We start from the raw sequence: 18,945 nt of genomic DNA, 5'->3' as shown, positions 1-18,945 counted from the left end.
CCTTCTCACATACAATGCAGAGTTATTAGCCACAGCACGGGATGACACTGAGTATCAGAATCTCAAGAAAAAGAGAACAGTGCTGGAGCAAGGAATAGGTTATGTAATACACCTTATCCCTGCACCCCTACACTAAATGAGCATTTAAACTGTTCAGTTTGCAGAGGCCCAACTACCCAGGGAAAATTTTATCCAATTTCTGAAGCAACAAATACATCCCAAAATGTTTAACCGGCTGCAGCAACTGTTTCAAATTTTTCCTTCAAAAAATAAAAACAACGGTGTTTATAAAGTATGTGCCAAACCCTATTACTGTCACATTTGATGTATAGCTTGGACTGCATGTAAAGGTGGAGAAAAAAATAAAATAAATAACAGTTATATACTCAATAATATCAGTACAGGTATTAATCACACACAGTATCAGACTACTATAGTAGCCCTTCAATTTATTTTCCTGCAAGTTAATCTAATTGTGTATTTGGTCTTGTAGATTCAGCACACAGTCGTCTCTGTCAGATGACACAGAGTAAGTTGCATTCTGTGCTTGAAGAGTATCTGTAACAAACGATTGCATGTTTTTTTTCCTACTTATTATATACTTTATCATTCCATAAACAACTCACAATGTATATACATTTCCTCTTGATGCTGATCGCTTACCAGTAACTTTATTTAACTCCTTGCGAAGCATGCAACTAATTACTTTTTCAGATGACCTTTTACTTTGAGTGCTTCTTACTAGGCTGTTCTTTACCCCAGTGCAAAGCTTGACTGATGCATGTTTTATAGAAATCCTGGCTTCACATGGAAGGCTAAAAAGTGTACATAGAGCTTACACATGGATATTATTTCATATCTCAGAATGAACTGTATCTTTCCAATCCTACAGCTTCTCTGAGAATTTACCAATACATCCATTAAGAACAATGAACAATTTGGCATGCTCCATGTTTCTCTTATGACAGATTTATTTTATATTTGCATAAAAGTCATTAACGAAAATATAATAAATGGGAAACTGCATATTTTAATGCCGGTTCCACTCTCTCTACTGAGAGCAGGTTTCTGGCTTGTGATTTCCATTATATTGGAGGACTGAAGACTTTGGTTCTTCACATGAAGAAATACCCTTTTCTCTGCAGCTGCATAAGTGCCACTGCAGCAGTATTATTGCGCTTCTGGATTGGTCGCCCCTTGGGAGGCCAATGGGTAACTGCACTTGGACTAAGCTGCGTGGAAGACTTGGAGCAAACCTGTAACATTGCCTCCAGCACTGGACTCTGCATTTGTTGCTCATCCTCAATAGAGCAGTATGCCCTTCTGAAGTGGCATATTCAGGGAATATTCACCTAGTGTTTTCTCATACGAATGTGCATGTACCCTATTCCCCTTGTGGGCCCCCCCACCGATAGCCATCAGAGTAGTCCTGGACACTGCATCTGTCTTTGACATGGAATGATGGGCTGCAAGTGCACCTTAGGCCAGGAGCAGTGTGTAGGGGCTGCTGCAATTATTTTTTAAACATTCGTGTGTATGCCACTTTAAAATTGTCTGTCACATAAGCATAGCATATACCACTTTCTAGTCCCTATGACACGTTTTGATGCAAGTCCCGAGACACAATTTGGCATGCAATGGCCATTTATATATGCATAGCTCTGCATGAGGTACACTGCCATATCCCTGGGTCCAGGTGCCATATTGAGCACATTGCTCTGAAAAACTGAAGGCAAGCGAACTACAGATCCAGCCGGTGCTCTGCTCCAGTTTGTGGCTTAGGTCTGCACATCAACTTTCACTAGGTTATCCGCTTCAGTTTTGGGACATACGTTGGCTTCACACCTTCTGCCCTTCGACAACAGTCAATGCACTGATTAAGGTTGCGAGTACACTGTAGGGCATCCTTGCACCCTTATAACAGATGTTAAATTCTCATGTTAGTACAGGATCTTTTGGCTTTGAAATTGGTCTGTGGAGACAGTTTGTAAGAAATGCTCCTGTAGACTCTTTGATGAGTCAACTGTGCTTGACAAATTCTTCTGGACTTCTTTCATTCATCCCAGGCCCCTACTTAAAAAAGCCAAGTCCTCCAGTCAGTTCTGTTGCAAGCCCTGGATATCAAATTCTGGCACCAAGTCATCCTCGCATACCAGCAGGGGGACAACTTTTGTCTTTTTCAGATGCCTGAGCATTTCTAATATATGGGTCCAGGGTCTGGTGTCCCAGGGTACAAGCCTCCCTGCTTTATACCGTCCAGCCTTTCTGCCTCTCCAATGAGATTTCAGGACCCCCAGGCTGCCTTACAGCACCTTTTCAGAGTGATTGTGCCAGTTCTCTCCGAGGAACAGTTTGAGAGCTTTTATTCAAACCTGTTTACTGGTCCAAAGCCAAGTGGTGGCATTCACTCCATAATAAAATGTAGGGATTTCAACACCTTCTTGCAGGTCCAAAAGCTTTGAATGAATATGGCCTGCATTGCTGCAACAAGGGGAATATCTTGCATTGATGGACATAAAGGAATGCGTATTTACATATCCCCATTTTTCCCTTGCATCTGTGGGTCCTGTAATTTGCGGTAGGTGACCAGCACTTCTAGTTTGTGGCTGTTTCCCTTGGCCTGTCCACGGCCCTCGGGTTTACACCTGGATTCTAGCCCCAATCCTAGCAATACAGTTTTCTCAGAATATCCACATTATTGCATATGTGGACGAACTTCTCTGGAAGGAGCACTGCATCTCTGCCCTTGCAGCCAACATGGGATGGACGATACGGCCACTTCATCGTTTTGGCTGGATTATAAACCTGCCAAAGTTTGTGTTGGAGCCAACCCACCACTTTGATTACCTGAACCTACTCTTGTACATGGCAAAAGCCTAGGTGTTTCTGCCCTGGGAACGTGTGTTTACTCTCTGAGCGCATGTGTGAACCCTGCGCTACAAAAAAGCCTGCAGCCTGATTTTTTTTTTCATGAGGTGGCCTCATTCAAGGTGGTTATAGCTCCAGGGCTCTGCTAATTAATGTACTGACTGCATGAGACAAGCTTCTTCAGTCACTGAACAGGCCCATGCACCTTTGTCCCCATGGCCAGGATATCTTTGACCTGCTGCCTGACCAGTCCTGCAGTGGAATTCATAACCTGGATGGTCCTCATGACGTGCCAGGCTGGGGGATGTCCTAGGAACAGAAATGGTCAAATGCCATCACAGGAGTCCAGACTTCCCATCAACATTCTGGAACTAGGGGCCATCCACCAATCCCTGCTCTGCTGTACCAACCAGCTTCAGGCGTGACTGGCGAGGGTTCAGTCAGACAATGCCATAGCTATGGCTTTCATCAATCATTAGGGGCAGCACCAGAAGCTCTTTAGAGGCAGACATATTTTGAGCCCATCTTGGATATCCCCTTGGCCAACCAAACTCATAAGGTAGTTTATGTGGTTTCTCTCTTGACCACTTAATCCCTCCGAACCTCAGATTCTCGGTTTGTTCTTTCTCGCTCATCCCCTCCATTTCCTGACCTACTGTGCTGCATGCTTCGATAAAAGCCTGGTATGGATTTGGGGGGGGGGGGGGGGGGGAGAACATGTTTTTTTTTCTAAAAATTTTTTTTGCTGGCAATCATTTTTTTTTACATTTTGCCAACAGCTGATGACTCACTGGTTGTTAAGGATGCAGCAGCCAGCTTCCCAGCCTGCTCCCTAGCTACCAGCTATATACAGTGTGTTTAAAGAGAGAAAACGCAAAATGCATGAAAACTGCATGCAAAAACATGGGTTAAAAACACAACCACATAGATGTGAACCCTGACTAAGAGGCTGTCAGTAAGGCTTATGCCTTGAAGACTAGAAATCCTCCTTTCCCTGTTCACTTGGCTCATTCAGTCAGTGCCTATTGGACTTTTCAGCACCAGGCACCTGTTTTTGCAGGTTTGCAAGGCCGTCTCCTGTTCATATGTTTGTAAAGGTTACTAATTGAATGTAAAGGCTTCTGTGGATGTCATCTTCAGCCATGAGGGGCTTCAAGCGGCTTTTTGAGTTGGGAACCTGGTTCCCTTGTATTAGGTCTGTTTGCTTAGTTTGCTGTGTTGCCTGCTCCTCAGTTGCATGGCTTGGAGATGTCAATAATTAAAGGAGCATGTGTTCTGTACTGTACTATTAAGAATTTAAGATTTTTGACCTGCCTATAAAATCATTTTCTTGGAGTACAGTAGAGGACACAGGCCACCCCTCTCTTCTGTCCTGCGAAATCCCTCTGCTTGCTAAAAAAACTTATTGCTGGGAGCCAGAGGGGATATTTGGGCTATCTCAACTTTGTTCTGCCTTTGTACTCACCTGAAGGTGGCAGCATATAACTCGTGGTCAAGATTTCAAGGAGCTTGTGTCCTGTACTGTATGCCAAGAAAAGGACTTTACAGGTAAATAAAAAATTCCTATATTGCTGACTGTGTCCTTTGCTAAGGAGATTCACCCTCACTCTTGGCTGTGGTGACCATTGTCTCTGGTGCAATAGGGAGACCTGTCCTGATGACTACTAAGAACAGACCGCAAAAAGCAGGGATAGCAAAATATTATCACTATCACTATGTGCCAGAAAACTGAGGAGCAAATGGTTACATAGGGGGCTCACAAAACGTAACCATTCAGACACGTTACCATCCTGTCCTGGGCTGGACAATAACAAGTTTCAAATCCAGTTCATCCCACAGAGTGAAAATATCAAAAAAAAGCTGGATTGCATGGGTGTCACACTCTGAAGCAGGTGAAACGGCATGCTTTCAAGTTCTTGCAGAGTAAATGCCTTGCCTTTGTGAAATAAGTTTGAAATCAGGTGCTTTTCATTCGCTTTTGTTTGCATTCACATTGACTTGTTTGGGAGTTAAATGCAGTTCAGGTAAATTAGAACAGAACAAGCTACAATAATGAAAAGTGCAAATGAACAAGACCCATTTAAAATTCAAACATTGATTTCCATGTTCTTCCAAACGTTTCACAAAAACATGTCTGAAATAAATAAAACTATACTGGTGGTTGTATTTATTATATTCAGGCCTAACGCTTTTGCCTGGCAAATATGAATATAATTAAATTTCCAGCCATCAAGTGGCGTTCGAGGCTCCTTACATTAATGTTTCATGGCTGCTCTGTTTTTAAAAGCCTGTTTGCAGGGCTAAGTAGCTGAAATTTGCTCACATATTGAATAAGGCATTTTATTTTATTTCCTCCAACCATCTCTCTGCAGCTTTTGTTCAGTAAAGCCCCGTACACACAATCGGAATTTCCGATGAAAAAAGTCAGACGGACTTTTTCCAATCGGAAATTCCGACCATGTGTGCCCCATCGGACTTTTTTTCGAGGAATTCTATCGGAGTTTAGATAGAGAACATTTCTCTAATACTCCGATGGAATTCCTTCGGAATTCCTATGTGAGTTTGGCTGGGATAAAGCCCGATCGTGTGTACGGGGCATAAGTGGTATGGAGTTTCATCAGAGACCATTGCTATGCCTTGTATTAAAATGTAATTGAAAACAACATTTGTATACTGTAAATAGTGGGAAAAAATTTACGTTTTATCAACATAAAACCGTTAAAATATGAATTTACACACTCCAGGTACCTGCAAGTAACATCTGTTTTTTTATACCTCTATCCATTTTTTTTATTACACCACTGGAGCCATGAAATCTAACGCTCCCAACTTGATCCAGGTGTAATGTGCATTGGCCTGCACCCCTCTCCCTCATGTGGCTTTCTACTGACTCGTTGGCATAAACAATGTTTTTGTTTAGAACTTAGATGTTGGATTTCCCCCAAAATTCAGGGCACTGTAATATGCAAGTACTAGCTTCATCTTGACAGTTTACCCAGTGGGCTGTTCGCTCTTTCATCTCATGGCTTACAACTGACTTGTCAGTGTGGTGAGTGATTTTAACAACTGGTAGCAAGTCCAAGAGTATTGAAGGGGTGAAGCCAAAATGCTATTTTTTGAGCTGAAAGATGATAAATGCATAATAAAGTTCTTCCGCTTATAGAGCCGCTAGAAGAAAAGATATGACCCATGCAGGCATTTGAACTTTCCTGGAGACACATCACAGTGGTGATTTAGGAAGGTCTGCTTTAAGTCTCAATAATGAAATGCAGGGGAAAGGATGGGGGGTGTGAAGTTGCTATATTTCTGTACTTTGGACAGATGTAGGATCTCGATGTTGATACGAAACTCCCCTTCTCAGTAAGTCTCTTTATTAAATATTTGGACAGCCTCATAAAATGAGATGACAATTTTATATACACAGATTGGAATGTTCTTTTTATGCTTCAAGGAATTGAGCTGTGCCGCTAATTATGTGACCTGTTTGATGTACAGGAAATTAGAGATCGTATGTAGTTTAAAGGGGATGATGATGAAAAAGTTGTTCACAGAAATCATCTTTTGTTTTCATGATGAAAATCAAAGGAGATTATTGGAGAAGCACAGTGGTGGATGGGTGGTATTTTGAGCCACATTTCTTAAGTTAAAGTGGACATTGCCCCTTTTCATTAAAATTCACACCAACATGCAGCTCTGCACCCCAGAAATTTCCCCAAACTGCTTGCGTGGCTTTCCTGATCTGACAGATCCTATAATGTTGTGCCATACATGTTAATAGTCTTCTACTCAATTGTATCTTTGATGGTAAAGAAAAGGTGTAAAGAAAAGCCCCTTTTAAGAGGTATTTCTGCACATGAGAAGATGAGTCACAGTGCCAGAAATGCAAACAGGGGGGTGGGTGGCACCTCTGCATCAGTTATGTTGGTGTTTGCTCCCATTGGGGACATTACCATAAATTATTGTTAAGGGCAGACCCCCTCAAAATTAGGACCGTCCCCAACAACCCGGGACGAATGGTAACCCTATTTCCCTAATACAGACCCTAGTGAGTTGTTTTTTTTTTTTTGCATATAGGCATTTTGTGGCAGAAAAAAAAAAACATTGCTAGCGCATTCAGGAGCAGCAGCGTTTTGTCAGAAGATAATGCTTGATACTTATAAACGCTAGGTACACCAAGTGCTTGAGTGTTAATTTTATTGGCGAGAATTAATTCTTTTCAATGAATTTTACATGTGTGAAGCATTTTTTTCTACCAAAAAGCTGCTCCCAGGAAGAAAGGCATTTTAAGCGAGCTGGCCAAATGTCCTGTTTGCACGGGGCCTAAATCACGGCACTTATGCCTTTTCTCCCTCCCTTTCCTTGCTTCTCCTTCCCCTATTTTTCTTTCCACAAAAGCTTTTTTGAAGCCAAGCATGTACAAAATATACTCGGCTAACAGGTATGTTAATCAAACATAATCCAACAGGCGCATACTCTACTCAAGATACATTAAGATGAGAATACAGAACACAGTATATACAACTAGCTGTGTACAGTTCAGCAGTAAGAAGCCTGGCGCTGCCAAGAAAAGTCTCCACACAGGGGAGGAAACACAGAAATCGTATTAGGTCCTTCAGATCAGCAACTCCTCATATGTACCTAGCCAAAGACCTAGGGCTGTCAACTGTTGTACTCAGATGTCTTAATACCTTATTAGTAAATTATGGGTAGGCCAGATCTTACAATGGGCAATTACCTCTTAGAAGTCAAAAAGAAAAAGGAGGGACTATAAAGGGATTCCAGCAAGAGGGCATACTTGCCTCTCCTCCTAGTACGCCATAGCACCAAGTTAAGCCAGTAAGAGTAAAATGGGGAGAAAGGCACAGTTTTAATAATTTTGTGAATGCCCAGAATTAAGATTCAATTACATGTACAGCGAGGGGAAAAAAGTATTTGATCCCCTGCTGATTTTGTACATTTGCCCACTGACAAAGAAATCGCAAGTCTATAATTTTAATGGTAGATTTATGTTAACAGTGAGAGACAGAATAACAACAAAACAATCCACAAAAATGCATTTAAAAAAAGTTATTATTTGATTTGCATTTTAATGAGTGAAATAAGTATTTGACCCCTTCACAAAACATGACTTAGTACTTGATGGCAAAACCCTTGTTGGCAATCAGAGGTAAGACATTTCTTGTAGTTGGCAACCAGGTTTGCACACATCTCAGGAGGGATTTTGTCCCACTCCTCTTTGCAGATCCTCTACAAGTCATTAAGGTTTCGAGACTGACGTTTGGTAACTCGAACCTTCAGCTCCCTCCACGTGCGTCTTCTTGAGCCACTCTTTTTTTTGTTGCCTTAGCCATGTGTTTTGGGTCATTGTCATTGTCGAATAACCATCCACTAACCATTTTGAATGCCCTGGCTAAGGGAGGTTCTTAAGATTTGACGGTACATGGCCCTGTCCATCATCCCTTTGATACGATGAAGTTGTCCTGTCCCCTTAGCAGAAAAACACCCCTAAAGTAGCTTTCAACCTCCATGTTTGATAGTGGGGATGGTGTTCTTGGGGTCATAGGCAGCATTCGTCGTCCTCCAAATACAGCGAGTTGAGTTGATTCCAAAGAGCTTGATTTTGGTCTCATCTGACCACAAGACTTTCACCCAGTTCTCCTCTGAATCATTTAGATGTTCATTAGCAAATTTCAGAGGGGCCTGTACATGTGCCTTCTTGAGCAGGTGGACTTTGTTGGCACTGCAGGATTACCAACTGTCTTCTTGGTGACAATGGTCCCAACTGCCTTGAGACCATTTACCAGATGCTCCCGTGTAGTTCTGGGCTGATTCCTCACTGTTCTCATGATCATTGAAATTCCACGAGGTGAAATCTTGCATGGAGTCCCAGACCGAGGGAGATTGACAGTTATTTTGTGTTTCTTCCATTAGCGAACAATCACACCAACTGTTGTCACCCTCTCACCAAACTGTTTGGCGATGGTCTTGTAGCCCATTCCAGCCTTGTGTAGGTCTACAATCTTGTCCCTGATATCCTTGGACAGCTTTGTTTTTGGCCATGGTGGAGAGATTGGAATCTGATTGCTTCTGTGTACACGTGTCTTTTATACAGGTAACATGCTGAGATTAGGAGCACTCCCTTTAAGAGAGTGCTCTAATCTCAGCTCAATGCCTGTATTGAAGACACCTGGGAGCCAGAAATCTTGCTGATAGGAAATCAAATACTTATTTCACTCATTGAAATGCAAATAAATGTAGAACTTATTTTGAAATGTGTTTTTCTGGATATTTTTGTTATGCTGTCTCTCACTGTTAAATTAAACCTACCATTAAAATTAGACTGATCATTTATTTGTCCGTGGGCAAACGTACAAATTCAGCAAGCGATCAAATTCCCCCTCACTGTATCTGTTACCCTTACAAAGTCAAATAATATAATACATGGCCTCATTCTGCTTACCCGACGCTGCAGCCTAATCTACAGTGGCAGAATCTGTCAGGCTTGTCTGCAAGCTTAAACATGTGTGATTGTTTAATGCAATGTAAAATTGTGCCAGCGAAAGGGTATTTATGCAGGGATATATCTGTCTGAATGGGGCAGGGAACACTTCAGCTTAGAAGTTTAGCAAAACCAATTACTCGTTACTTTTCAGTAGAGATTTTAACCTAGAGCCTTTCCCGTGTGGCCTTATCTGCTCTTATTTAATTAGTACAGTCTTGAAGGCGCAACAAAGTTACCGCTGGAGTTCTGTGTTTGGCATGATTGATCTTCTCTGTTTACGATTCCTTAGATTAATAACAGATGCATTTGTTAGTAGATGACGCTACTGTAAATGGCTATGGCATAGAAATAATTGTGTATCTATCTACCTTGCCTGTCTAATTCCGTGTGAACTTTTTTATCCCCTGTATATGCACTTGTATAATGAAATAAACCGTGAGTGACAGCGCTTTTATGAATCATAATATATGTAACCTGGAGAAACACATGCATGTTTTTTTTTAGAGCGGTTCTGATAAAAATGCATTCTTTGTCAAATTTCTCCTCCAACAGGGAAAATATGTAATTTTAGCTGTATAGCATTCTACTAACTGATTGCATGGAGTGCCATCTTGTGGTCATTTTTAAGAATACTTCAGATCAAAAATGGGAATAACCCTGTTGTTTTTATTTGTGTTCTACAGGAGTGTGAGCATGTGTGACATGAGATACGAAGATGAGGGATGTATGCTGCCTCACAGCAGAGCTCACCATGAAAACTTGCAGTTTGTCAATGACCTGCTCAAGGAGGAGGATGATACATGGCAAGATGTAGGTAGTTCTAACCATGGTTCCAGCTGTTTACTGAAAGTGTAATATGAAAGGAATGTGTTAATGTGTGTACATGTTACTGATTTCAAGCATGCGAGTGAAAGTACAGGACAGGGGGCCATTGAGGTTACCCCCCGTTACACACAAATCACTCCCCATCAGTAAAATCTGCACTTCACCTCACCATACTTATATGCCTCACTTCTCAATCTCTGTGCCACCAGGGAGATCTGCACCCCAGCACTCACAGCTCACTTCTTGCTACCAATGAATTGCCTCTTACCTATGTCTTACACACAGTAAACATGTTGCACACACCCACAAAAAATTAATCCGTCTGCCCAGACCCTCCTTCTCCCCTTCAGCTCTCCAGTTTCATTTACAGATATTCCTGCATCTGCTTGTAAATTGTTTTTTAGTAGAACAGCCTCTTCAGTGTCAAGAATGTTATGTCAAGAGTTATGAAGAAACAAAGTTATTGCTTCATTGTAACGTCTCTGGTACATTTATTCCATAGCAAAGGGGCAATGTTTGATCTGTATATGATGTCAGTTAACCACTTAACCCCCGGACCATATTGCTGCCCAAAGACCAGAGCACTTTTTGCGATTCGGGACTGCGTCACTTTAACTGACAATTGCGCGGTCGTGCGACGTGGCTACCAAACAAAATTGGCGTCCTTTTTTCCCCACAAATAGAGCTTTCTTTTGGTGGTATTTGATCACCTCTGCGTTTTTTTTTTTTTGCGCTATAAACAAAAATAGAGCGACAATTTAAAAAAAAAAAAAAAATTTTTTACTTTTTGCTGTAATAATTATCCCCCAAAAATATATAAAAAAACGATATCGCAATAAGCGTTTATTGATTGGTTTGCGCAAAAGTTATAGCGTTTACAAAATAGGGGGTATTTTTATGTCATTTTTATTAATATATTTTTTTTACTAGTAATGGCGGCGATCAGCGATTTTTTTTTCGGTACTGCGACATTATGGCGGACACTTCGGACACTTTTGACACATTTTTGGGACCATTGGCATTTTTATAGCGATCAGTGCTATAAAAATGCATTGGATTACTATAAAAATGCCACTGGCAGTGAAGGGGTTAACACTAGGGGGCGGGGAAGGGGTTAAGTATGTCCCTGGGTGTGTTCTTACTGTGGGGGGTGGCCTCACTAGGGGAAACACTGATCCTCTGTTCATACATTGTATGAACAGAAGATCAGCATTCCCCCCCCCTGACAGGACCGGGAGCTGTGTGTTTACACACACAGCTCCTGTTCCCCGCTCTGTAACGAGCAATCGCGGGTGCCCGGCGGCGATCGCGCCCGCCAGGCACACGCACGGGAGTCGAGGGTGAGCGGGGGGGCGCGCGCGCCTCCGGCGGCGTGCACGCGCCCCTAGTGGCCGCTCTAAGGCCCCATACACACGATAGAATCCATCCGCTGAAAAATCCCAGCGAATGGGTTTCAGCGGATAGATTCTATGGTGTGTACAATCCAGCGGATCTGTTTCCGCGGATTTTTCTCCCATGCGATGGATTTCCAGCAGATAAATATTTGAAGACATGTCTTCAAATCTATCCGCTGGAATCCATCCCAACGGATTGATCCGCTGGTCTGTACAGACTCACCGGATCAATCCGTCCAAAGGGATCCCCCGCATGCGTCGTAATGATTCGACGCATGCGTGGAATTCCTTATATGACTGCGTCGCGCACGTCGCCGCGTCATCATCGCGGCGACGGCGCGACACGTCATCGCCAGAGGATTTCGGCGCGGATTTCGATTCGATGGTGAGTACACTCCATCGCATCAAAATCCGCGCAAATCCTCGAGAGGATTTATCCGTGGAAACGGTCCGCTGGACCGTATCCGCGGATAAATCCTCCCGTGTGTACGGGGCCTAAGAGCCGACGTTATACTACGGGCTCTCGCCCAGGAGAGCCGACCTGCCGCCGTAGAATGACGGCGGCTGGTCGGCTAGTAGTTAAACCCTTCAAAGTTAAAAATAACTAAACTCATTAAACTTAAATGTACTTAACCTCTTGACCACTGGGCACTTAAACCCCCTTCCTAACCAGATACATTTCGGCTTTCGGTGCTCTCACAATTTGAATGACAATTACTCAGTCATACAACATTGTACCCATCTGAAATTGTTGTCCTTTTTTTCACACAAATAGAGCTTTCTTTTGGTGGTATTCGATCACCTCTGCGGTTTTTATTTTTTGCGCTATAAAAGAAAAAAGACTGAAAATTCTGTAAAAATAAAAAAAATAAAAATAATAAAATTCTAGTTTCTGTCATATTAGCAGGTTATTTCTCACACACAGCATATGCATACCACAAATTGCACCCCAAAACACATTCTGCTATTCCTCCCGAGTATGTGCCACATGTGTGAGATTTTTACACAGCGTGGCCACATAGAGAGGCCCAACATGCAGGGAACACCATCAGGCGTTCTGGAACACCCAGGCCAATTCTGACATTCCTCTCCTACATGGAAAAATCATAATTTATTTGCTAAAAAATTACATAGAACCCCAAAACATTATATATGTTTTTTTTTCAAAGACCCTAGAGAATACAATGGCGGATGTTGCAACTTTTTATCTTGCACTGTATTTTCGCAGCAATTTTTTGAACGCGTGTTTTTAAAAAAAAAAACTGTTTTGTGCTTAAAAAAAAAAAAAAAACAGTAAAGTTAGCCCAATGTTTTTGCATACTATGAAAGATGAAGATATGCCGAGTAAATAGATACCTAACATGTCACCCTTCAAAATTGCACACGCTCGTAGAATTGCGCCAAACTTCGCTACTTAAAAATCCCCATAGGCGACGTATTGCAAGGTATTGGGGTATTGTGGGGTATTGCGGAGTATGGGGGGTATTGCAGAGTATGGGGGGTATTGCAGAGTATGGGGGGTATTGCAGAGTATGGGGGGTATTGCAGAGTATGGGGGGTATTGCAGAGTATGGGGGGTATTGCAGAGTATTGGGGGTATTGCAGAGTATTGGGGGTATTGCAGAGTATTGCGCAGGGAGGGATGGCTGGATCTGTGACTGCAATTGTCACAGATCCAGCCCACAGTGCTGCTGCTGCCACCCGCTCCCCCCCCCCTCTCCTCTCACACTGTACCGAACGGTACAGAGAGGAGAGGGAGGAACCGGCGTCATGTAATGGTTTGTTTACAAGTGATCGCTCCGCGTCGCTTTAACTGACAATTGCGCGGTCGTGCGACGTGGCTCCCAAACAAAATTGGCGTCCTTTTTTCCCACAAATAGAGCTTTCTTTTGGTGGTATTTGATCACCTCTGCGGTTTTTATTTTTTGCGCTATAAACAAAAATAGAGCGACAATTTTGAAAAAAATTCAATATTTGTTACTTTTTATAAATATCCCCCAAAAATATATATTAAAGTTTTTTTCCTCAGTTTAGGCCGATACGTATTCTTCTACCTATTTTTGGTAAAAAAATCGCAATAAGCGTTTATCGATCAGCGTTTTTTTTGTGACTGTGACATTATGGCGGACACATCGGACACTTTTGACACATTTTTGGGACTATTGTCATTTTCACAGCAAAAAGTGCTATAAAAATGCACTGTTTACTGTGAAAATGACAATTGCAGTTTAGAAGTTAACCACTAGGGGGCGCTGTAGGGGTTAAGTGTGACCTCATATTTGTTTCTAACTGTAGGGGGGGGCGGGGCTGGATGTGTGACATTATTGACCGCCTTTCCCTATATCAGGGAACAGACGCCAATCAATGACAGCGCCACTGTGAAGAACAGGGAAGGTGTGTTTATACACACCTCTCCCCGTTCTTCAGCTCCGGTGATCGATCGCGGGACACCGGCAGCGATCAGGTCCGCAGGTCCCACGGGCGCGGTCACGGAGCTTCGGACCGGGTCGCGAGCTGTGCTTAAAGAGACGGCTGGGCTTAAAGAGACACGTACAGGTACGTGATTGTGCCCAGCCGTGCCATTCTGCTGACGTATATCGACGTGAAGGGGTCCTTAAGTGGTTAAACGCGCCACGTCCCGCCGAGCTTGCGTGTAGAAGCGAACATTTGTGAGCAGCTCCCGCATATGAAAACGGTGTTCAAACCACACATGTGAGGTATCGCCGCGATTGTTGGAGCAAGAGCAGTAATTCTAGCCCTATGCCTAACTCGAAACATGCAACCTGTAGACTTCGCCTATGGAGATCTTTAAGGGTAAAGGTTTGTCGCCATTCCACGAGCGGGCGCAATTTTGAAGTGTAACATGTTGGGTATCAATTTTACTTGGCGTAACATTATCTTTCACAATATAAAAAAATTTGGGCTAACTTTACAGTTGTCTTATTTTCAAAAAGTGGATTTTTGCCCAAAAAACGACCGCCATTTTATTCTCTAGGGTGTTAGAAAACAAATGTATAATGTTTTAAGGTTCCAAGTCATTTTCTAGCAAAAAAAAACAAAACTGTTTTTAACTTGTAAACAACAAATCTCAGAAAATTGCTTTTATTAGCATAATACCTGTGTGTCTGAAGGAGCTTGTTCAGGCCCTTCAGCACTTTTATCCCTGGCCCGGATTCAGTTAGATTTGCCCCTTATTTACGGAGGCGCAGGGCAGCATTTTTGCCCTGCGCCCCCGCAATTTACTGCGCTACCCGCGATTCACGGACATGTCAAATCGCATCTCAAATCGGTGGCAATTGTCGGCAATGGCACTGTCCTAATCAGTGCGACTCCGCATCTGCGATTTCAAAAAGTAGTTCCTGTACTACTTTTTGCGATTTCGGGCCGCGATTTACATTAAATTGCGGCCGAAATCGCGGCAAAATCGCAGCCACCAAATCGCTGTAAAATCGCGCATTTTACCGCGATTTTGAATTCGCAGCAGTGTGAACCTAGGCTTAATGTTTATTCAGATTTTTAATCGCATTCAATCGCGTTTTTAATCGCATTTGCAAATCTTATATTTTCCCTGCCGCATTTGACATACATTTTTAATTCTGTAGCGCGGGTTCATTTTTTCTTTTCATTGGTATTAAACGCAAAATATCTTCCTTGATCCAAGCCTTTGAAGATTCTTTGTCCTTCACTATCCCTTGCTGTATTGCTTGAGTGTCAGAGGATTCCCTCAGAAGTCAGTAGGCTGACCTAGATAAGAATAGAAGGACAAGCAGTGCAGCATTACACTTTTCAGACACTTGTGTTCCTGGCTGGAAAGCCCTGCCTCACCTAATCTGTGTAGTGATGGACAGTGGCAGTGCTGGGGTAATGCTTAGCACTGATTAGCGAGATTAGGATTGGTGTATGGGTTATTAGCTGGTAGAGCATATGTAGCAACACAATCCATGGCATGATGTCTGAGAAATACAGTAAGGCATTATACGCAGGTTCAGAAGTCATGTTCCTCTCTTCTTGCTTCTCACTATCAGCCCAGTTCTGAGATGAGGGCAAACAATATTGTAAGTTTGCATCTTACTGAATCTTTGCCTTGCCTGCTTTTCAAATGCTGAACGTGTCTTAGAAGATACATGTACTAAAACTGATGTGTTCAGCTAATAAATCACACAGGCGGTATATAGGCAGATGAGGTCAAGGTAAACCTAAATGAAGCAGGCTTATTCCACAGCACATTAAACAAAGTGTGTTAAGTCCTAGCAGCTAATGGGAATTTCTTTTACTATAATCTGGAATTATTAAGCTTACAGCTGATTGGTTGTTTAACTTTGCACTTCAGCTGTCCTCTGTGTGCTGCCTTTTTGAAATAGTACGGGTATGGAGTCTAATGAGACTTTGGATTTATGACTGCAGTGTGTTATTTTTTAAACAGACAGTAAAAAAAAGGAAAGAAACTATTGAAAGTCCCAAAGTCCAGTGTGATACTGTAGCAGCGCTATTTTCAAACCCACGTTTGAAAAAACCTTTATATATTCAATATAGGTAACAATAATGGTGCAGGTGGACAAACATGTCATTAATCAGTGTCTTCCTTATCAAGTGCTCCTTATTACCAGGGGGGGTGTTTCACCGCGTGGGGGGATATTCTCCCCTTTTGGGGATGCACTCACCAAACTGCGGAATAAAAACAGCCTGGAATACACATCTGCATCAGTCCTGAATATTGCACTCTCCTCCGGTTTACTTGTTTTGGTCCCAATCGTAATCACATATCAGGAAATAAACTCATATAGTGCAGTACCATTTAAAAAAGTTTATTCAAACCCCACAGGTCCCCTTATAAAATATGCGTACCACAAGGTAAACAATGACAAGCATGTGAAATGTTACTGTGCCTGTGTCCTGTCTCCACTCGTCATGACAGCAAAGACGCTCTAGCTGGCTTTCCTGTTTCTGATCCTGGAGGGTTCACAACGCTTCTGGTCGTTCGATAGTGGTCACGCCTTGACGCGTTTCGTCATTGGCTGACTTCGTCTGAGGGCGTCCTGATCATTGAATATTTCTGTCTTATTTCCCGCTGCCAATTTTCTCTATTGCTTACTCCTGAGCGCTGAGCAGTGCTTAAACAGAAGGAAGGGCTACATTAGCACTCTATTCAGTGTGTTATTTTTGCTTATAGTTTGTATATATTCGCCCACCATGATGACTGTTGTCTTGGTGGTAAAAAGGTATGAGTCTGGTTATTTGCATTAATTCTGTCCTTTCTCTGCTATGTAGGACTTGGCCCGGTGGAAGACTCGCAGGAGAAGTGCATCGCAAGACTTGCTAAAGAAAGAAGAAGAAAGAAAAAAGATGGAGAGGTTACTTAGTGGGGAACCTGACTTGAGTGAAAGAAGGAAAAGCATAAAAACTTACAAAGAAATAGTAGAGGAAAAGTAATTACATTGTTTTAGTTGCTGTGTAACTGCTTAGTGTAATCAAATAGACTTCTTGACATTGTTGGTCTTTACATTTTCTTTTAATCTCTCACAGAGAACGAAGAGAGAAAGATTTGCATGAGGCTTACAAAAACGCCAGGACGAGAGAGGAAGCAGAAAAAATACTGCAGAAATACATTGAGAGGTTTACCATAAGTGAAGCTGTTCTTGAACGTTTAGTGATGCCAAAAATTCTGGAGAGAAGCCATTCAGTAGAGCCTGGCTTACTCTCTTCATCGGAGGACCCTAACCCATTGAAGTATCTGAGACAGCAGTCTACGCCTTCTCCAAAATTTACTTCTACAGTAGAAGCAACTATATCTCCTACTTCTGAATTGGACTTTAAAGCACCCATGGGTCCCATATCACCAACAAAAAATGTGGTCTCAAAGGCAGTGCCTATGTTAACACCTAAGCCTTATTCCCAGCCCAGAAATACACAACATGTTCTCAAAACTTTCAAGGTAAAAAAAAAAACATGAATTGCACTGAGCATATAAATGGCAAACATTTACAGTGAAGTATTGTGATTAGTGTATCTGCTAAAAGTCCAACTCCAGCCAACACTTTTTTGGACAGAGTACAGAAGAGCTGGAGCCTACGTCGGGCTCATGTTGTCATGTGAACAGGAAGTTATAGTAAATCTTTTCAGTGGGATGCAAACTAAACAAAACATTTTGTTTTCCATTAAATTGGTAATGATTGGAACCCCCGATTGGTGTATTATTATGTTGTATATATTTTTTCCAGTTGCAACCAGTCCCCTAATTTCTTGCCTTGCTCTCCCAGGCACATGGGGTAAAATCTGGCCATTGGGGGTCATAAACAATAATAAAAAGGAGACAGAAGTGTTTGTCTTCCAAGTAACCATAACCACTAACAAAAAGGTTTTGGCAAGAGTTGGGCTTTAAAATGTAGCATCTGCACTTCTATTTATTATCTGTGTTGTTCTATATTCCAAAGGCTAATTTTACCTTTTTGTATTTATTTATTAAAAATGCATATCTTTTTACAGGTAAAAAAAGTCAATTTATTTCTTTAGGAGCCTTGCGTCTCCTGAAGGCTGTCAGTGTAACTGTCTGTACCTCATATGTGCAAGCAATTAATGAATTGCAGGAAGAATCAATTAACTACCTAGATTGCTCACCAGCGCTCTCGTAATTCATTGAGGACTGCCAAACGAGCACGCCCATTTGTGGCTCCACTTTCTGGCCACATCATTCATTCACAGAGTGAATGAAAGAACTACAACTACCGTCAACCATTGCGGCTGACTACTTGTAATAGTTGACGATAGTTCTTTTATTCACAGAACTCTGTAAATGAATGATGCGGCCAGAAGGTGGAGCCACGAATAGCCTTGCGGAGAAGATACCCCCCACACACTGTCACAACGTGGGCACGGGAGAGAGTGCGGGGGCTGCTGATTTAGTAACATGTTACACTCTAAATACAAATGTAACATGTTATGAAAGGTGAATTTTTCCTTTAAAAAAACATGCAAGCATTTATACAAATGTAAGATCCATGCCAAACTTTTGTTTGAAAAATGCAAACATCCAGTTAACTACTGGGGATTTATTTGTTTGGGATTTCTGTGGTGTTTTTGTTTGACTATGCTGACTATAATCATTAAATGAGAAATTAAACGCCCTCTCCTCTACTCAGTGAGCTCATAGTAGTGCGGGAATCGGCTGTAATAAGTCTTCTCATTGTGCGCTCTCCCTGCCGGTCCCTCCTCTCCTCCTATCCACCCCAACAGCTTGTGAATCACCTGAGGTGAACGAGAATGGAGGAGGGGCCGGTGGGGAGTAGAGAGCTATGAGAGAAGACTTTTTACAGCCGCTTCCCACACTACTGTGCTTTTAATAGAAATTGCTACCACAGT

General features: G+C 42.2%; 1 protein-coding gene across 7 annotated transcripts in view; it reads left to right on the top strand.

The window, feature by feature from the left end:
- LIMCH1 (LIM and calponin homology domains 1) overlaps positions 1–18,945 on the top strand; it is a 388,951-nt gene that overhangs the window by 302,463 nt on the left and 67,543 nt on the right. For all 7 annotated transcript variants that reach the window (XM_040335035.1, XM_040335040.1, XM_040335041.1 and 4 more), the window contains 4 exons: positions 494–529; positions 10,054–10,180; positions 16,858–17,015; positions 17,113–17,521. In XM_040335035.1, the coding sequence (XP_040190969.1) occupies positions 494–529; positions 10,054–10,180; positions 16,858–17,015; positions 17,113–17,521 (730 nt within the window). The remainder of the gene's footprint in view (positions 1–493; positions 530–10,053; positions 10,181–16,857; positions 17,016–17,112; positions 17,522–18,945) is intronic.

This window comes from Rana temporaria, chromosome 1, assembly GCF_905171775.1.
Source record: "Rana temporaria chromosome 1, aRanTem1.1, whole genome shotgun sequence".
Lineage (NCBI taxonomy): Eukaryota > Metazoa > Chordata > Amphibia > Anura > Ranidae > Rana > Rana temporaria.
The sequence above is the reverse complement of the archived record's forward strand: the minus strand, read 5'-3'. Positions and strand labels throughout refer to the sequence as shown.